Source organism: Chiloscyllium plagiosum, unplaced genomic scaffold (assembly GCF_037043375.1).
Source record: "Chiloscyllium plagiosum isolate Xiang-an unplaced genomic scaffold, Cpla_swu_hap1 HiC_scaffold_2, whole genome shotgun sequence".
NCBI classification, from domain to species: domain Eukaryota; kingdom Metazoa; phylum Chordata; class Chondrichthyes; order Orectolobiformes; family Hemiscylliidae; genus Chiloscyllium; species Chiloscyllium plagiosum.
Window position 1 is genome coordinate 113,519,639 of NW_028270140.1, and position 20,267 is coordinate 113,539,905.

At 37.7% G+C, this 20,267-nt stretch overlaps 1 protein-coding gene across 1 annotated transcript in view; it reads left to right on the top strand.

The window, feature by feature from the left end:
- Nucleotides 1-19,806, top strand: part of zcchc9 (zinc finger, CCHC domain containing 9) — a 42,363-nt gene extending 22,557 nt beyond the window's left edge. Inside the window, exons 5-6 of the mRNA XM_043708462.2 lie at nucleotides 10,271-10,339; nucleotides 17,748-19,806. Coding sequence (XP_043564397.1) covers nucleotides 10,271-10,339; nucleotides 17,748-17,869 — 191 coding nt within the window. The 3' untranslated portion in view covers nucleotides 17,870-19,806. The remainder of the gene's footprint in view (nucleotides 1-10,270; nucleotides 10,340-17,747) is intronic.
- Nucleotides 19,807-20,267: the final 461 nt, after the last annotated feature.

Consider the following 20,267-nt stretch of genomic DNA (forward strand, 5'->3'; position numbering starts at 1 on the left):
ATGAATCTAAGCACATGTACTTGCTGGAGTTGTGATATCTTTTCTAAACTGGCACAAGTAGAGTAACTCCACCCTAGCCCATTGGTGTCCAGCAGAAGTTTTTGGTGAACCATAAGTGTGGCGACAGTGACATAATTTAACTAAATTTTTGTCAGCTCTTAAAGCACATAATAAGGGCACGACAGTTGTCATGGTGACTTTAATTTGCATATTGACTGGACAAGTAAGATGGGAGAGGATAACATGGAACACAAATTTCTAGAGTGCATCAGGGATTATTTCTTAGGGCTGTACTTTGCACAGGAATAGGCTATTTTAAATTTAGTTATATATCATGAAATAGGATTAATTAAGGAGCCTGTCCACAGCAATGGTCATAACAAGGTAGAATTTTAAGTTTGAGGGAGGACAACCTGCACCTCAAATCAGTGTCCTCAGCTTAAATAAGGCCACATAAAGAGCTATGAAGAAAGAGTTGTCTTAAGCATGCTGGGAAACTAGGCTAAGTGGAAGGTCAGTAAATGAGCAGTGGCAGACATTTTAGCAGATATTTCATAGTACTCAGTGAAAGTTTATTCTGGTCAAAAAAAACTAGATAAGGAGAATGAACCACCATGATTAATAAAAGAGAGTATCCAATCAAAAACTGCACTGCAGCATACAAAGCAGCATCAACTAGTGGTAAGTCAGAAGATTGGGAAACTTTTAGGACCCAGCAGCAGATGACTAAAAAAATTTTAACAATGAAATGACAGTAAATTGACAAGAAATATACAAGCAAACAGCAAGAGATTTGATAGTTACATAAAAAGAAAGTGTAACTAAACTGAATATGGGACTCTTGAGGGTGCAACTAGGGAATTGATGATAGGGAATATTGAAATGACAGATAATTTAATCAAATATTTCACATCGGTCTTCACAGTGAAGGGCACTGTAACAAACATCCTAAAGATAAGCCAGGTGTTAATTGGAGGAAAGATCTTGTAACAATGTCTGGTAGTTGACAAACTAACGGGACTGAAGGCAGACAAGTCACCAGGAGAGCCAGGACCTGACAACTTGGCATCCAAGGGTTTTAAAGGAAGTGACTACAGAAATATTGGAGGCATTGATCAAATGTTCCAGAACTCTCTGGATTCTGGCAGAGTTCCAATGGCCTAGAAAACTGCTGAAGTAATGCCCCTGTTCAAGAGTGGAGGGTGACAGGCCAGTTCGCCTAACAGTTGGCCTAGAACTGAGGTGAGGAGAAATTTCTTGAGCCAGAGGGTGAAGAATCAGTGGAACTCATTGATACTGACGGCTGTGCAGGCCAAGTTATTAAATATGCTGAAGACCGGTAGATATGTCCTTGATTAGTAAGTAGATCAAGAGTTATGGGGTGAAGGCAGGAGAATGGGGTTGAGAAATATATCAGCCATGATTGAATGGTAAGCATGCTCATTGAGCTGAATGACCTAGTTCTGCTCTTGTATCTCATGGTCATTAGAAAAATGTTAGAGTCAGTCATTAAGGAGGAAATAGTAGGACATTTAGAAAAATCTGACACTATCAAACAAAGTCAAATGCTTTTGTGGAAAGAAAATCATGATTGACAAATTTGCTAGACTTCTAATAGGCTATAGCAAGTCGAGTTGATAAAGCGTTGATATTGAAAGTAGAAAGGAACTCACCACATTTGGAGTTAATGTATTAGCATGGATTGAGGATTGGTTTATACACAGAGTGGCTTCTTTTGTGGCTTCCACTCTGACAGGCATGGATACTCCCAGGTTATGTATTCTGTAGCTAGATTTCCCTCTTTATAAGCCTACTTGATTCTGCCCAATTCTCTAGAACTCTCTGTTTCTCTGCTTACATATACATTTTATTTTAAACACAGCAGACTGGATATTTGCAACCTCCAGGTCAATTTTCTTCCCACTTAAGTTTTTAAACCCTCCACAATCACCTTCGTCAGAGAAAGTCAAGGTTTGCTTGCTTGAAATCACCTCTGAGATGGATCAAAAGTTCAAGTTGTATTGATAAACACACACAAGCATAATGTAACCTCTTATACACCTTGAACTGATACTCTACATTTTTAAATCTTCAAAATAAACCACAGTGGAGACATTTATTACTCATTAGGTCATTCAAATGTGCGAACAGCAGGTAAAAATTTAATGAGGTAAATGATCTAATTAATTTTGGAGTGTCTCACTAAAACTAATTTTGGTGGGACTGAAGGCAGCAAAGTTGCCAGGACTAAAGGCATGGTCTAAGATTGGAACCAGATTTTTCAATAGTGACATTATAGAGCACTTCATCAAACAAATTGTGGTGAAACACTTTGGAACACTCTTCATTAAAACAACAAGTGATACTAGATCAATACCAATGCCAGATGAATTCTTAAATTTATATCTGAGATTGAGATTAAGTACAGTAAAAAGATGTAACTGTCAAATTAAAATCCTGCCAGTATGCATGTACAATGAAAGCACATTATCTGTGACCTCACCAGGCCTTAGAAATTGAGCAAGGGGTAATGGACTTTTATGTACAGAGGTGTGTCTTTTTTTGACAGCTTTTCGTAACTTAAGCCTTATTTTGCACCAGTTTAATTACTGTGGCATCTAGAAAATGAATGCTTTTTTTGCATGTTGTGGCATTACATTTTATGGAAGGGTGATAATTATTGAGGATATTGTTAAATTCTTCCAGTCCTGATTCTAACTGATTCTGTATCTCCCATATGTTAATATAAGTAAAGAATGTAATATTATTACATGACTAACTCCTTAATTAGGTGAGACAGTGTTGATGAAAAAGGAGACCCTGAAAACCAAAAAAAACCCTGAAGAAAATCTTAAGAGGAGTTCTCGGGGACAGAAACATTATCTTAACCTAGGAACTGCAGGTTTATTGGAAGTATGCAGGGGATTGTCAATAAGTAAATTGCTCATTTGGAGAATTGGCACAGAGAAGATGCAAAAGATCTCTTTTTGTACTATAACAATTCTGTGAAGTTGAAGCACAGATTCAGCTCAAAGGTCTCATTTTAACATTTGTTACAGAGTCTCGCCTCCAAGCTGGACATAATTGGCTACTAAGTGTTGCAGACAGTAGGATCTTTATCTAAATAGTCAGACCTTTCTGTTCTAAAGAACACAATTGCAGCAATAGAACAGATTTCAGAAAAGGTGGTTAGGAAATGGAAACAATATGGTTGAGTAAATGAAAAAGCATTCTATGCAGCACATGGTGTAAGTGATCCATGACCTGAGTAGTGAAGTACATGGTGGAGAATATATGAAGTAGTTGCAGTATAGAAACAAACTATTTTACCAAATAGATCCGTGCTGCACATCAATATCCCATCTATTGTGAAGCCTGATCAATATATCCTAACCCTCTCTCCCTCATGTGTCTAACTAGCATGACCTTAAATGTTCTGTATTGGTCATCTCAACTATTTTGTGCAGTAGTGAGTACTACATTCCAGCCAGTTTAGATAAATAAGTTTGGTCTGAAATTAGTTTTGAATTTATGTGTAACAATTTTAAATTTATGGCCCCTAATTTTGGTATCAACTCGATGCACCATCTGTGGCTAACCAAAGAAGATATTAAATCGAATGTCAAGGTGTGTATTGCTGCAAAAATTAGCATAAGGTCATAAGATTGGAAACATTTTAGGAAGAAAAGTATGATCAAACAGAAGTTAAAGATTTGAGTAAGAATTGGAGAATGAGAGATATTAAACAAAAATAAAAACACAGTGAAAGCTTCTACAAATGTGCAAAAAGGAAAAGAGTAGTTAACGTGAGCTAAAGAGTAGCTAAAATACTTTTGTGAGTAAGTCTAGGGAGTTCATGGGAATTGATGAAATGGCAGAAGCTTTGACCAAATATTTCACAGTGGAAAGCAAAAAATACCCCAAGAGTAGTAAAAAGCAGATGTCAAAATAGAGGAAAAAACTTAAAGAATTTATAATAGTGAGAAAAGACAAAATGGTAATATGAATCTGACGAGGTTGGCAAGTCCTCTGGACCTGATGGCCTTCACCCAAGGATCTTAAAAGAAGTGTCTGCAGAAATAGTGGATGCATTCCAGAATTCCCAAGATTCTGGAAAGGCCCTAGGAGATTGATAAACCACAAATCTAAACTATCCAAGAAAGGAAATGGACAAAGCAGAATACTGTCAGCTAGGTGGTCTAACAACAGTCATTGTCGAGAGAGTGGTGCTGGAAAAGCACAGCAGGTCAGGCAGCATCTGAGGAGCAGGAGAATCCATGTTTCGGGCTTTAGCCCACCATCAGGAATGAAGCTTCTGGGTCGGGGCTGAGAGATAAATGGTAGGTGGGTGGGGTTGGGGGAAGGTAGCTGAGAAAGTGATAGATGGATGAAGGTGAGGGCAGTCATTGGCAAAATACAGGAATCCATCATTAACAGGACACTTAAATCTTAACAATTAGGCAGAATTAGAATGGTTTTATGAAAGAATAATCATGTTTCATAAATATATTACAGTTCTTTGAAGATGGAACAAATGGCACTTAAATGCGAACTATTAGATGTAGTTTATTTAGATTTCCAAAAGGTTTTCAAAAAGCTGCAGCTCTAATGAGTTAAGAGCTTATTGTGTTGGAGCAATGTCCTAATATAGATAGGGGACTGTTTATTGTTTGTTAATCAAGTTCAGGATAATAGGTCATTTTCAATATAGGAAAGGAATAGGCCGTTCAGCCCATCAAGCCCATCCTACCATTCAATGCAATCATGGCTGATTTGAATACTTCAATGCCTTTTACTCACTCAATCCAATAACCCTATGCTCTATAGGTAATAAAAAGACCTCTCAATCTCTACCTTAAACATATTCAAAGACGGAGCTACTCCTATAATCTTACAGTATTATGGAATGTAATGGGTCTTTTTCAGTTTGGAAAGATGTAAATAATACAGTGCCAGAAGTATCTGTCCTGGGGCCTCAGTTGCTTACCATCAATGTTATTGACTTGGTGGAGGGGGAGGAGTGCATTGAGTCCAATTATGTTTGTGATACAAAGATAGGTGGGAGGGCATGTTGTGACGAGGACATAAGGAATCTGCAGGAGGGCATAGATAGGTTGAGTAACTGGGCAAAAATTTGGCAAATGGACTTTAATGTCAGAAAGCATGAGTTTATGCACTTCGACAAGATGACTCAAAAGGCAGATTAGAGTTAAATGGAGAAGACTCCAAAAACAAAAGTGTAGTTCAGGGACCGAGATGTTCTTGTGTGGATATTTTTATATACATCTGTTCAAAGATGCTAGTACAAACCTCCAGAGCAGGTGGGACCTGAACCCAGGACTCGGTGCCTATAGGTTAAAGGGGATTATTGTGCATGAGACACAAAATGGTAATGTGCATGTAATACATTTAATTAAGAAAGTAAAAGGAATATTGGCCTTTATTACTAGAGGGCTAGCGTTTAAAAATATGCAAATCTTGTTACAACCATAAGGGCGTTATGAGGTTGTACCAGGAGTATTACGTGCAGTTTCGCTCCCCATATTTAAGAAATACTGACTTTTCAGGCTGTTTACCAGAGATACACTAGGCTGATTCCTGGGATGAAGGAGTTGATTTATCAAGAACACTAAACAGGTTAGTCCTTTATTCATTAGAATTCATAGAAATGAGGGGTGATCTTAATCAAAAATACAAGGTTCTGAGGGAGGGCTTGAGAAGATAGATGTTGAAAAGTTGTTTTGACAGGTGAACTAGAGAGATCATAGTTACAGAATAAGAGCACTCGCTTAAAACTTGGAAGTGATGGAATGTCTTCTTTCAGTGGTTAGTGAATGTGTGAAATTCTCTACCCCACAGAGTTATGGGGACTTGATCACTGAATGTATTTAAAGAGGAGGTAGATATATATTTAGAATATCAAGGAATTGAGGGTTATGAGAAGCTGACATGAAGAAAAAGAGCAGACACCTGGGCCAGGTCAGCCATGATCTCTCAGAATCGTGAGACTGGCATAGAAGTCTGAATGGCATGCTCTTGCTCCTATTTCTTAGTTTCTTTCAGATATTTCTAATCAGTCTGTTCAGGGATGTTATTGCATTCCTCTGGAGAAGATGGGCCTCTTGGCCCCCACGTTTACCATTACCACAAGAACCCTTCTTATGTGCTTGCAGCATTATTAATTCCATGCATGCAGCACTATTATTCCTTCCAAGCAGTGAATTTTTTTTATATGTCAAACTTCAGATAAGTGAAAAATTTCATCTCTTATTAGTAACTACCAGGAAAAGGTTATGTCAATCTCTACTGTCAGCCTATGACATATTAAAACAAAACCATTTCACTACCGGTATCATTAGGTATGTAAGAGCAAGCAGAATTTCCTGTTCTGAAACTATCAAATTGAGTTTTTGTATCAATGAGTTTTCTGATGTAAAGTTACTTAACTCGACCAATTTATCTCCTTTGTTATCTTTCAAGTTATTTAACATTATAACATTTCTGAAAATCATGGTGTCATTCTATGAAGACTGTGTCGATGGAGATACTGTTTAGTTTGACAAAATGGCACAGAGCATATTTAATTTCAGTTAACATATTGTTGTATTTGATATTTCTGATTCCTTACAGAGAATCAAATAATTGGTTTCAAAAGAGTTGCACTGGTTTTGGAGTTTTTCAGCATTGTCTTAATTTGACCATGTGATTCCAAGATTGACTGCTTCCTGTCAGTGAACTGGAATGAACACCTTTTGTTTTAGAAGAGTATGATTATGAGATGTAGTCATTTTGCATAATTTGATTAGATGCTTCGTGATTTGCATTGGTCCATGAGATCCATTCCATTGCTCCTTATGGGCTCAACCTTAGAAGATTACTCTTTGTGAAAGAGGTTTCGCTATAAGTGGATTTCAGTATGTGAGGTCTTAGAATACAAGCACCATTCTGTTTATGTATGGTTCAAAGAGCTTGCAATGATTGGACAAAAGAGAACCTGACTTATCTTTGTTGTATATGTAAGACATCGAATTTGAACCATCCAGACATTTGAGATGTCAAAAATCAACACAAGAATTTCATTTCCTTAATCAACTCTCTTAACTATCTTCTTAGTATAAAGTTAAACTTTCTTTCATGAAGTTAGGGTTGAGACCTAGGCTGAAATAAAAGATATTCATATTTTATAATTTTAAAATAGCACATAGCTTGGACATTGTACCGAATTGTGTCATATTTATTCTTTACAAGAAAAATGGCATCAGATTATAATCTGACTGCATCAGTAGGTTTCACTCAAACCTTGACCAGATTAAATAAGATCGTAAAGCTTGAAGTAAAGTGATATGACAGATATTATGTACCAAATAAACTCAGACCATGCTTCAAACTTCTTTAGTTCCATGGTTTTACTAAGTACATATTTTCCACAAACTACTTTGTTGCTTCCAATGGTAATGACTGTTTTTATCTGTTGTTTTGTGGGGTGGGCAGCCCGCTGGCTCTGGGACCTTAGGTTAATCTCAACATTTGCATCTAGATTTATGAAAATGTGTAGAGATAGATTACAATTGTCTTTTCTGGCTGGTGTTACATTATTAAAATGTACTGCATCGTATTCTAAATTATTTAACCATGTTTCCTCAAAAGCATTTGTGAAAATACTATTCATTGAATGGTGTGTTTTAAAGCACAGTGTATACCTGTAAGTTATTTTAAAAATCAGACAGAGCTAAAAAGTAGCTCAAAAGAAGATCATGAGCAATCTTCGATAATGCTTCTCTATGCACTGGTTAATGAGAAATTCATTAGCTTATGTTGGTAATTAATAATTGACTTGCATGTTGGAGAGTCTCTGATTCCCTGGCAGGATGTTTCTCTTTGTGAATTCCAATGGTAAGACATAAGAAACAAACCTTGACAGAGGCTTTTTGCCAGTAATGTTTGTTAAATAGAAAGCAGCAAAAATTGCTGGAGAATAATTAGAAATCCTCTTGTTTTAGTTAATAAGATCACACACTAACATAATGTAGCATGTTACATATGAATAAATAATACAGATTTAATTTAATGTGTGCTTTTTATCTCTCTCACCTCCATTAAAATTATCCTTGAAAGAAACTTTTTTTCACAAAGCATTTGGTCACCTGTCCTAATAGCTTCTTTGCAGCTACTTCTCACAGTTAGAATTGTTCCTTGGAGCATTTTACTGTGTTCATGGCATTATATAGATGGAGGTTGTTGTTATCCTTAACACCACTCTGCATGTTCACCTTCTTATGAAATATAACAGTTTAACAAATTGCATTAAACCAAGTATTTTACTCATTCTGTCTTAAGGGAAATTGAAAAATATGTGAAAGATGCAAGTATCTAGTTCGAAACTGCCCATACATTGAAATCCTGTAGTTTGGTCTTAATCACTTTTTTCTTCTGTTCAAATAAGCCCCAGTTCCTCTGACCTCTCCTCATTGCTGAAATGTCTGTTTTCACATCCAGATCTTTCTTTTATTACCTTGTCTTGGTTGACCTGTTAAATCAATTTTACAAGAGAACTCTTGCTGACGAGGTTACTGGTTAGCTCAATATTAGTCTTGGAATGATGAAGTTGGATGTATGAATGTAATGAAGTTAGTCAAGTTTTTTTTTGGTGCACCACTAAAATATGTTGGTGTAAAACTGCCTCGAAAATGTGAAGGGAAATTTTGGTTTGACCAAGTCTACATGAAACCTTTTATTCCCAAACAGATGACATTTTTTTCAGAAAAACATCATTGGTGGTTATTAAAATGTATGAATATATTTATTGAAGTAGTAGTGTGTTACAATTTTGCAGTTCCATTCTAGTTTTCTAAATTAGAAGCAATCAAAAATAAAATGTATAGTTAATTTCTCATCCACTCACACACACCATCATTGCAGTGCAAGAGGAGATCATTCAGTCCATCCTGTTGATACTAGCTCTCTGAATGAGTGTTATGATGCAGTGACCTTGTCCTGCCTTTTCCCTGAACACAGCACATTGTTTCTGTTCAGGTAATGAGCGAAGGACTTCTTGAAAACCTTGAATGGCCTTGCTTCCAGCTCGCTACCACACCATGCAATCCAGATCCTAACAGTTTGCTGAGTGCAAAAAGTTATATTTTCACATCACATTTGCTTCTATTGCAAATTACTTTAAAGCTGTGCCCTCTTGTTCTCCATCTTTTTACGAGTGGGAACACATTCTCCATATCTACTCTGTGTCATCCTTGGAACCATTCTTGTAAATTCCTTCTGCAATTTTTTGAATGACTTCATATCCTCCTTCCCCCCCCCCCCCCCCCCCGCCCCAACCAGAACTACACACAATAATCCAACTGCAATCTAATTGTCGTTATGTGTATGTTCAGCATTACCTCCGGAATAAAATAAAGATCTGTGGATGCTGAAGTTCCTGAACAAAAAATGCCAGTGAAACTCAGCAGGTCCAGTAGTATCAGTGGAGAGAATGTTGGGTTAACATTTCAAGTAGGTCACTGGACTCGAGATGTTATAAATAAAATTGATGAAAGAATGTCGATGGACGTAGAATGCTATACTTTTCAAGACTTTTGATAAAATCCCCTACAGGAACTGGATAAGAAAATGAAAGCACATGGGATAGAATGTAATATACTGACTAGGATTAATGATTGGCTAACAACCAGAAAACAGGCTAGGGATAAATGAGTTACTCATTGGCAGACTGAGACTAGTGGGGTACCACACAGACTGTATTCAGGACCTCCACCAGTTCACAAATTGTCAGTAATGTGGAGGTGGGGTCTAAATGTAATATTTCTAAATTTGTGGGTGATACAAAGCAAGTGGGGATGAGTGTTGTGAGAAAGAAATAAAATGACCAACAGGACTTGGTCAGGCTTATTTATTGGGCAAGAGCATGGCAGATTGAATAGAATCTGGAAAAATGGGTTTATCCACTTAGGTAAGAAAAACACGTGTAGAGAATTTCTTAAGGGGTAAGAGGTTGGAAAATGTAAATGTACAAAGGAACCTAGGCTGTCCTTGTTGATAAATCACTGAAGGCTAACATGCAGGTGCAACAAGGTATGAGGAAGATTAATGGAATGACAAGGTAGTCTGTAAAATGATGGCAAGTCCACCCACAATTTCCATTCTCACATGCTTCAATATCTTGGACATGTTTTGTAAAATAAATTTTTACTTTGAAAATTCAAAATATATTCAGTTGCTCTTCAGAGTTCCTCAATTTTATGGTACTGTTTTTCAGGCCGCTGCTGCAGGCTGTGTGGCTCAGTAGAGCACTTTCAGAAGGACTGCCCAGACCACCAGAATATGAGTAAGTATGAATCTGCATGCATTATGTTTCATTTTTAGAAATTCTATGACTTAAGTCTAACATAGACATTCTCAAGCAAAAACAAAATTCTACAGATGCTGGAAATCTAAAATAAAAATTGCTGGACAAACTCCTCAGAAGTCAGGAACATTAATAGAGAAAAAAATGGAATATACATTTCAGATTGATTTTGTTTTAATTTTTTATTACTTGGTTTATCTAGTTATTGTTCTGATATTGATCATCCACCTATCTTAACTATGTTACTTTCCATTAATGATGCCTGAACTGTTGAATTTTTCTAATATTTTCTGATTTTGTTATAGATTCCAGAGAACTTAAACTACAATTTCTGATTGTGATGAAATTAGCCATGCTATCAAAGCTTTTTGTTTATTACTTACTAGATTCAAATGCATAAATACAGGTAGACAGCCCTTAATCTGAAATTCCAAAAGCTCCTAAGTCCGAAGGTTTTTTGTGAAGTTTTTTTCTCATTGACAAGGTTGTTTGGCATGCAAACAGTTAACCCAAGTCCACACCCACTCGATGTGTGTCATTCAGATGAGACGTGTGGGGGCGTGGCCATGTACTGGCAGGCCTCAATTTTGTTTCAGGACCCGTTTTACTCACAGTAAGTTTGTTCTTTGGAAAGATTTTTAAAAATTTCACCCATCAAACTGCCGCTTATTCTGAAATTCGAAAAAGTCTGAATTCCAAAAACCAGCTGGTCCCGAGAATTTTGGATAAAGGATTGCGCACCTGAATTAAATTTCAAAGGGAAAATAATTTATACTGCATGAGAAAGGGTACTGAAAAGGCTTGGTGAAGTTTGTTTGCCAATTAATCACCACCCTTTGTGACAACAGAGCTCAAAGTACATGGAAGAGCAAGTAAATTTGCCTTGAAAACCTTCAAACCAACCAACTAAACATAGAACAGTCAGCTAAGTTTTCCCCATACCATGAATGAATAAGAAATCGCTGTCCATGATCTAGAAGGCAAAATTCAGGAGTGTTATGGAAAACTCTCCACTTGCCAGGATGCGTGAAGATCCAACAGCAATCAAGAAGTCCAAAACTATTCAGGACAAGGCAGTCTACTTAATAGTCGCCTCACCAATCATCTTAAGCATTGCGTCCCTCCACTGTCAACAGACAGTGGTAGCAGTTGTACCATCTATAAGATGCATTGCAACAACTCGTCAAACCTCCTTCAAAGGCACAATAAACTTGGGACCTCTACATGAACATGGTCAGCGACAAGTTCCCTGAACCATGCAGCATTCTGACATAGAAGTATATCCCTTTTCTTGCACAAGATCAAAATCTGGGGACTCACTTCCTAACAGCAATGTGAATGTACCTACACAGAAGCACTGCCATAGTTCATGAAGTTAGCTCATTCCCACTGTCTCAAAGGCAATCAGACAATGACAACAAATGTTGGTTTGCCCAAAGACATCATATTCCATGAAATAATTAATTTTTAAAAAACTGAATGGCGTTGGCAAAGTAATAAAATGATCAATATCCTTCTGACAGCCAGAAAGGGAGTGGAATGCTGGTCTTGTGAACAGTAGGTTGGAAGGATCAAAGAGTGGGAGGTGTTTGGGAAGGCCAGTGAGTGATAGGGGTCAGGAAGGCTGGTGAGAGGGAATGAGAATACACTGTTTAGATAGCAGTGGTGAGGAAATGTTGAAAGAATATACAGAGCACCTGAGCATGTGTAGTTGCAGTGCAGGTCCAAGTGTATGCCCAGTAACCCTGATAAAGCAAATGTGGGTTTCGACCTATTCAGGTTGATTCTCTTGTTGACAAACGGTGTATTGAGAATGCACTCTAAACATGGAATATCTGAATGGGGTTTCCACCCATCGCTTGGTAAGCTGTTTTCTTGAACTACTGCAGTACGAGTGGTAGACAGACCCACAATGCTGTTAGGAAGAGAGTTTTGGGTTTTGGTCTTGCAGATTTACAAGAATTTTACCTCAAGGGGTGAAGTTATGCGGCGTGATTACACAGTTTCAAGATAATAACAGGAAAAGACCAAGAAGATAAACACAAACTATTTCCACAGATTGGGGAGTCTATTCTAAATATTAGAGCCAGATTGTTCAGGAGAGTTGTTAGGAAGCATTTCTGTACACAAAGGGTGGTAGAAGTTTGGAACTTTCTTCTACAAATGGCAGTGAATGCCTGATAGTTGTTAAATTTAAATCTGATATCGGTCATTTTTTCTAAAGTAAAGATATTAAGCGATATGGGCCAAAGGCAGATATACAGAGTTAGGCCATAATCTCATTGAATGGTGGAATAGGCTGGAGGAACTGAATGGCCTACTTCTGTTCCTATGATCCTATTTTGACCCAGCGACAATTAAGGAATGACATAGTTCCAAGTAAGGATTAAACATACCTTGGTAGGAGGCAGTGTTCCCATGTATCTGCTGCCTTTTTGGTGGTATACAGCTTGTGGTGCCATTGTCTCTGTGTGTCTTTAATGAAGTGCGTGAATGTTTAAGGTGCTGAATGAGGTACCCATAATGATCCTACTACATAGGAGCAAAAGTAGGCCATTTGGCCAGTCAAGCCTGCTCTATCATTCAGTGAGATCATGGCTGATCTGATAATCTTCAACTCAAATTTCCTGCCTTTTGCCGATTTCCCTTGATTCCATTAGTAATTTAAAAATTGTCGATCTCAGCTTTGAATATACTTAACAACCCAGCTTGACATCTCTCTGCAGTAAAGAATTTCACAGATCACTATCCTCTGAGAGAAAAAAATCCTCTTCATCTCTGTCTTAAACCCTTTACTGTGAGGTTATGCCCTCTGCTGCTAGGGAGAAACTACCTGTCCAGATCAACTGTCAAGCCCTCTAAGCATCTTGTATGTTTCAATAAAATCTCCTCATTCTTCTAAATTTCAATGAGTACAAGTCCAACCTACTCATCTTCTCTTTATACAATGCCAGTGTTTATTGCCTACCCCTATTTGCCCAAAAGGTAGTTAGGAGTCACCCACATTGCTGTGGGTCTAGAGTCACATTGAGGGTCAAATGTAGTCCAGAACAGGAAAGGATGGCAGATTTCCTTTCCTAAAGGGCATTAGTAAACCAGATGGGTTTATGTGACAATCAACAGTGGTCACATGATTGGCATTAGGCAAGTTTTTTTGTAATTATTAAATTCAGATTTTGCCATATATCTTGCTGGAATTTGAACCCAAATCCTCAGAGGCATTTGCCTGAGGGATCTGAATTACTAGTCCAGTGACATTTCCACTCCACCACCAGCTCCCAAAGATGACAGTTAAACAAGGTGCTAATAGGAGGAAAGATCTTGCAACAGTCTCTATCAGAAGAGACAACGTATTTGACAAACAAATGGGCCTAAAGGTAGATAGGTCTCCAACCTGATGTCCTGCATCCATGAGTTTTAAAGGAAGTGGCTGCAGATAATGGAGGCATTGGTTGAAATATTCCAGAACTCACTGGATTCTGGGAGATTTCCAGCAAATTGGGAATCCACTGATGAGACAATCTTGTTCAAGAAGAGAGGGAGACAGAAAGCCGGAAAGTGTAAGCCAGTTAGCCGAGCACCTATTGCTAGGAAAATGCCAGTGACCACGTTATTGGAAGTGATATATTAGTGTAAATTGAGGCTTAGCCAACACAGAAAACAGAGTTAGGATTAATTTAACAAGTGCAACAGGGTAGTGAATGTTTAGATTTCTCTACCAGAGAGAGCTGTGGAGGCTAGATCACTGAAAGCATTTCAAGACGAGGTAGATTTTTGAAGCCTCAATTGTATGTGTTGACTTGGGGACTGAATGTAATGTACCCAGATTTGCTGGCAATACAAAAATAGGTGGGAGAGAATGTTGTGATGTGGGCATAATGAATCAGCAAAGGGATATTAATATATTGAAAGTGTGGGCAAAAAACTTGGCAGATAGAGCTTAATGTACAGAAGTCTGAGTTCATGCACTTTGGTAAGAAGAATTGAAAGTTAGACAACATTTAAATTGAGAGACTCCAAAAAATCATGTTGTGTAGAGAGACCAGAGTGTTCTTGTGCATGAACATACAAAGTTCACTTTCAGGTGCAGCAAGTAAGTAAGAAGGCTAATGGAATTTTGGCCTTTATTGCTGTGGGGTTGGAGTTTTAAAAAAAAGGTCTTCTTACAATTGTGCAGAGTGGTGATGAGGCCACACCTAGTATACTGCATATAATTTTGGTCCCCACATTTAAAAAATGGTGTTCTGGCATTGGTGGCAATTAGAAATAGATTCACTAGGCTAATTCTGAGATGAAGGGGTTAATTTATCAAGAATGGTAAAACGGTTGTTAGGCCTTAATTTATTAGAGTTTAGAAGAATGAGATAAAATGTTGTTAAAACATACATGATTTTGAGGGGAAGGCTTGACAGGGAAGATGTCGAAAAGATGTTTCCACCTTGGGTGGATATGGGAACACTCATTTAAAGCTGCTATGCAAATGAACGTCTTTTCCCACCAGGTAGTGGATGTTTAGGATTTTCTACCAGAGAGAGCTGTGGAGGCTATATCACTGAAAGCATTTCAAGACGAGATAGATTTTTGAAACATCAGGAAGTTGAGGGCTGTAATGAGTTGATGTTAAGCAGGAGTTGGGGCCTGGGGCTGATCAGCCATGATCATACTGAATGTCCTAGTCCTGCTGCTATTTCTTATGTTCTCAATCGTTATCTTTTTGATTACTACACCATGTTCTGATCTTTTTGGAAAAGTGCATCCTTTTTCTTGCAACACATCATTATAGTACATTATATACTTCAACTGAAATTTAAATCATGATTTTCACAGAACCATTTAATGAAAAAAAAATGCTGTTCAAGAATGAAGATCCAATTGCTGACATTGAGAAAAAGAAATTTTGAAGTTAGAGTTATTCTTTATTCCTTTGCAGCCCTGCAAGGACAGCTCTTCGAATATTAGACTGAGCAAGTGTTTGTTCGTAAATTTAATGTTCAATACCTTTTCTGATGGTTGGAGAATGAAACGGCCTTTCATGTTGGCATTAGATATCAAGCTTCACAATTACAATTAAGCTAAGTAATTTAAATGGCATGACAACTCACAGATTTCTACACAGTGCAGTTTTTACCAGAGTACCAGAATTGTACAACAACAACATTGTAAATCCTGCTGAAGGAATATAGAATCTGGGAATAAGTGTACAGAGAAATATAGAGTTAAGTATTAGCTGTTGTATGCAGCACTTCACTGATAAAACAAGTAATTCTGCATTAAAATACCGGAGGCCAAGAAAATGCTGGTATCTTAGTTATAAATTATTCACACCACCTAGTCACTAAGATAAGCAAAGCTTGCAGCAATGTATCTTTTCTCCAATCTGAAAGGAAAATTCCATGTTTGCAGCAATTTTTCATGTATCAGCCTTCTCTGTGGCATCTTTGACGTGAAAGTAACTTGCATTTCAAAACAGCAGAATGTCTAGAGGCATTTGACACAGGGGTTGATTGGACATTGAAAAATGTAGGGGCAAGATTAGGGTCTGTAATAGATATTTAGAAGACTTTTGAAAATACATGAGATGTAACAAGTTGGAGGGATTGTGCAAGAAAATTTCAGTGCAAGATGGTACAAGTCAACCCAGACTCGGAAGAGTTAGATTACAGCTAGGATTCAGAGTTGGAGGGTGTTATAGGCATTGAGATATTTAAAAATAAGGATGTGATTTTGAAAATAATTGCTAGACTATTGGGAAGCCATTGTAAATCAGCAGTGGACACTTTGGCAACTAGTTGGGGGTGTTGAATGGTTGAGCCTGGGGTTGACCAAGGTATGATATGAGATGCTGGACAGCAATGTAATGGGGAAAGAGACACAATTAACAGTTTTCATGACTAACTTCATAAAGAGGTTTATGCTCATCTTAGGGTCAAAGTTTTGTACTATTGGTTCAGTCTGATTCATATTATTGAGCAAAACAACATTGTAAATCCTACTGAAGGAATATAGAGTCTAGGAATAAGTGTATAGAGAAACATATTATTAAGTATTAGCTGTTCTACACGGCACTTCACTGATAAAACAAGTAATTTTGCATTATAAATGAGAAGAAGAAATTGTGCAAAGTATTCAACAGCTCAGACGTCATCAGTTGAAAGATAAATTGAGTTAGCATTTCAACTCCCTGCTTTTTCATTGTAATCTGGTTCAAGCAGTCGCACGTTTTTGGTTTTGTGCCGTTGAATTATTTCATTTATTTCTATTTGTAGGTATGAAATCTCTTTTTTGGCTTAGTGTCCTCAAGCTTCTACTGATAGAGAACCAGAGATAGTTGCTATTTTGTTTTCCATCATTAGTGTTTCACTAGGGTGGCACAGTGGCTCAGTGGTTAGCACTGCTGCCTCACAGCACCATGGTCCCAGGTTCGATTCCAACCTTGGGTGACTGTCTGTGTGGAGTTTGCACATTCTCCCCGTGTCTGCGTGGGTTTCCTCCGGGTGCTCCGATTTCCTCCCACAGTCCAAAGGTTGAAGGTTAGGTGAATTGGCCATGGTAAATTGTCCATAGTGTTAAGTGCATTAGAGGGAATTGGGTCTGGGTGGGTTACTCTTCGGAGGGTCGGTGTAGATTAGTTGGGCCAAAGGGCCTGTTTTCACACTGTAGGGAATCTAATCTTCTCCTATTTGTGGAATACAAAAGACAACTGAAGGAAAATGGTCTGCCTTATCCTACATTTTCCTGTCCGGAATTTTCTCAACTCCTTTCCATTTCAACGTGGTGGGGATCAGAAATGGAATAGAGAATTGGGCTAGTCTCTCAATGATCCATGTTATACGATATTAGAACTCCAATCTCTCTGCTCAGAGGTGTATGTCAAGATGGTTATCTTGGGCGATTGCTACACAGCATAACTATAAACCATTGACACAGCCCATGGCAAAGTGCACTGACTAGATTTTTTAGGTGTTGCAATATGTTATATAAATTTATTATTCCTTAGTAAATTCAATTCCTTAGCAAAAGCTAAATAAGAGACTTTATTAAAATAACCAGAATCTTCAAAGTCATTAGCTCACAGGTCATTTCAACCCCAGTGTTCCTTCATGTAAATAACTATCTACCAAAGATGATGAAAACATTTGATTCCAGTAAATAAAAAAAAGCCTTTCTACTATTCTTAATCCTGAATAAATACATCCTGCTGCAATATTCTGCTCAATGTGTATAGTTTATTCTAAAATCTGCCTTTTATTAATACAGGATAAGTCATCTTGAGCAGTTCCTCAGAGTGGAGGATGACTTGCTTCTACTCCAGTTACTTCTTGAAATCATTGAAATATTTGAATGTTCTTTAATTATATTTTTAACTGTCGTGCTTTTCATTCTTTAGATCATTCTGTTTTAACTGTTGCCCGATGGACAGAAGGAATGAGTGCTGATTACGAAGAAATCCCAGTGACTTCAAATACTCATAAAGCAAAGCCTAAAGTTCCAAAAACTGTGAATTTTTAAATGGATCTTTGAAATGAGAATTTCATCGATTTGCTTGTATGGGAATCCAGCAACTTATCGCAAGAATGCTCGTGTTTTGATTTAAAAATGTAAATGTTATGTTGAAATGGGAAGTGTGAAAAAATTCAATTTAATGCCAGCAGGTGGGGCTATTGTGTGCCAAATCCAGGCCTGATGCAATTTAAAACTGTTCATTGCTCCTAATTCTAATAAATGATTGTATACAATTGCATTGAGATGATATTTGGTCCATATAATTTTGAAGAAGTTGAAGAATTGAGCTTTGCTGCAACAACTTGCATTTGTACAGTGCCTTGAATGTAGGAAAAAGTGCTTCACAGCAAAACAGTTGGACAAGAATTGGCACCAAGCCAAAAAAGATGTTGAGAACTTTTGTCAAAGATAAATTTTAAGGGAAGTTTTAAAGGTGAAGAATAAAAGTGACACAAATAGGGAATTCTAAAGTTCAGGGCTTAGATGTCCAAATATGTGACCCAGGGAATGGGGGATGATTGCGAGACCAGAGTTGGAGGAACACAAATGTCTTGGAGGGATGAGGTTTCGGAGGAGATTGTATTATGTTTACAATATATGGAATGTTGATTAGCTCAGTTGACTGGATGGCTGGGTTGTGATGCAACTGTGTGGGCTGAATTCCTGCACCAGCTACCATTACAGAACTCTTTTTTTTAAACCTCTTCCCGTCTCTGAGGTGTTCTGTTCTGGCCATCAGGTTAAACTATCTCTCTCGCCCTCTCTCTGTCTCCTCCCCTCTCTTTTCCTCTCTGATGAGAGAGCTGTCCTGTGGTCCAGTCGGACTTTGACTTTACCTCTTTATTTGGGAAGGAGCAGAGAGATTGAACCATGTTTAAATTTGGCTGTACTCTCGTCTGCATTATATGTGTTTTTTGCTAAAAGGTAAATAAGATTCAAATCAACAATCTCTAGAATAGCCCTGGGAGCACGCACTAATCATGTGACCCAAACAGGTGCTATATGAAAGGCAAGGAAAGAATTCAGGTTTGTAGTCATTGTTGTAATATGGATAAATACAGAATAATATTTGCAAAGAGAGCGCTAGCTTGTGCTGCTGTGCCATACGTGCATCTGTTGGCCCATATATATATATACACAGTCAAGATGCCAGTAGAACCTCCTTACTTTGAAGTAGAGCCCTCGGATATTTTATTTCCACCCAAAGTGACAGTCGAACCCGAGTTTAATATCTCATTTGAAAGCTGGACTCAAAATTACTCCCTATGTACTTTGCTGGAGGGTCATCCTTGAATATAGATTCTAGTCTATGGAGAGCTTCATTTGGACCAAAGCTAATACCAATAGTGAGAGGTAAAAACAGTCAAATAAAAGCTAAGTCCTGTCGATGCTGGAAATCTGAAGTAAAAACAACGATCTGGGGAAATTCAGTAAATCTGGCAGAAACTGTGGAGAGAGAAAAACAAAGGTAACATTTTGTTAACATTCCAAAATAACTTTTGGAACTGATTTAGCAGTGTTCAGCTCCAAGATTAGAATGATAAAGCTCTTTGCACATGAATGGTTACAGAAACAAAGAACACCTATGAAACAGTACCCCAAGCCAGGAAACCATATATTCCCAAGACTAAGGAAGTAATTTGGCTGAAAAAAAATTAGAGATCCACTGAATGCTCAAGGCTTTGACTGTTGATAGCAATCAAAATTGTGATATTACAATGATGTACCATGTTCATAAGTGATCTGCAAATTTGGAATTTGTACAATCTCAAATCTCTTAATATTTCAAGTGTTCCAATTTAAAAATAGCCAGCAAAATAGCTTTATATTTTAAACAAGATAAAATGTTTACATTATCTCACGATTATTGCTAAATATTGATACAAGTGTAAAATAATTATCTAAAATGCATATATGAAAATTAAAATTAGATATGAAGAGGAGGATAAGATTAGTGCCTCATCATTTCTGGCCTTGGTTGCTTGAAGATTCTTTTTGTGAAATAAAAGGATTGAAACTTAAAGTCCAACGCAACAGCTGCAAAAGCTTCTGTAGATTACATTACATTACATTACAGTGTGGAAACAGGCCCTTCAGCCCAACAAGTCCACACCGACCCGCCGAAGCGCAACCCATCCATACCCCTACATTTACCCTTTACCTAGCATTACGGGCAATTTAGCATGGCCAATTCACCTGACCTGCACATCTTTGGACTGTGGGAGGAAACCAGAGCACCCGGAGGAAACCCACGCAGACACAGGGAGAATGTGCAAACTCCACACAGTCAGTCGCCTGAGGCGGGAATTGAACCTGGCTAACCACTGTGCCGCCCACTAATTGTTGAATAGTTGGGATTTGCTCCCAAAATCTGACTCAATAAGCAAAAAAAATTCTGGGAGTG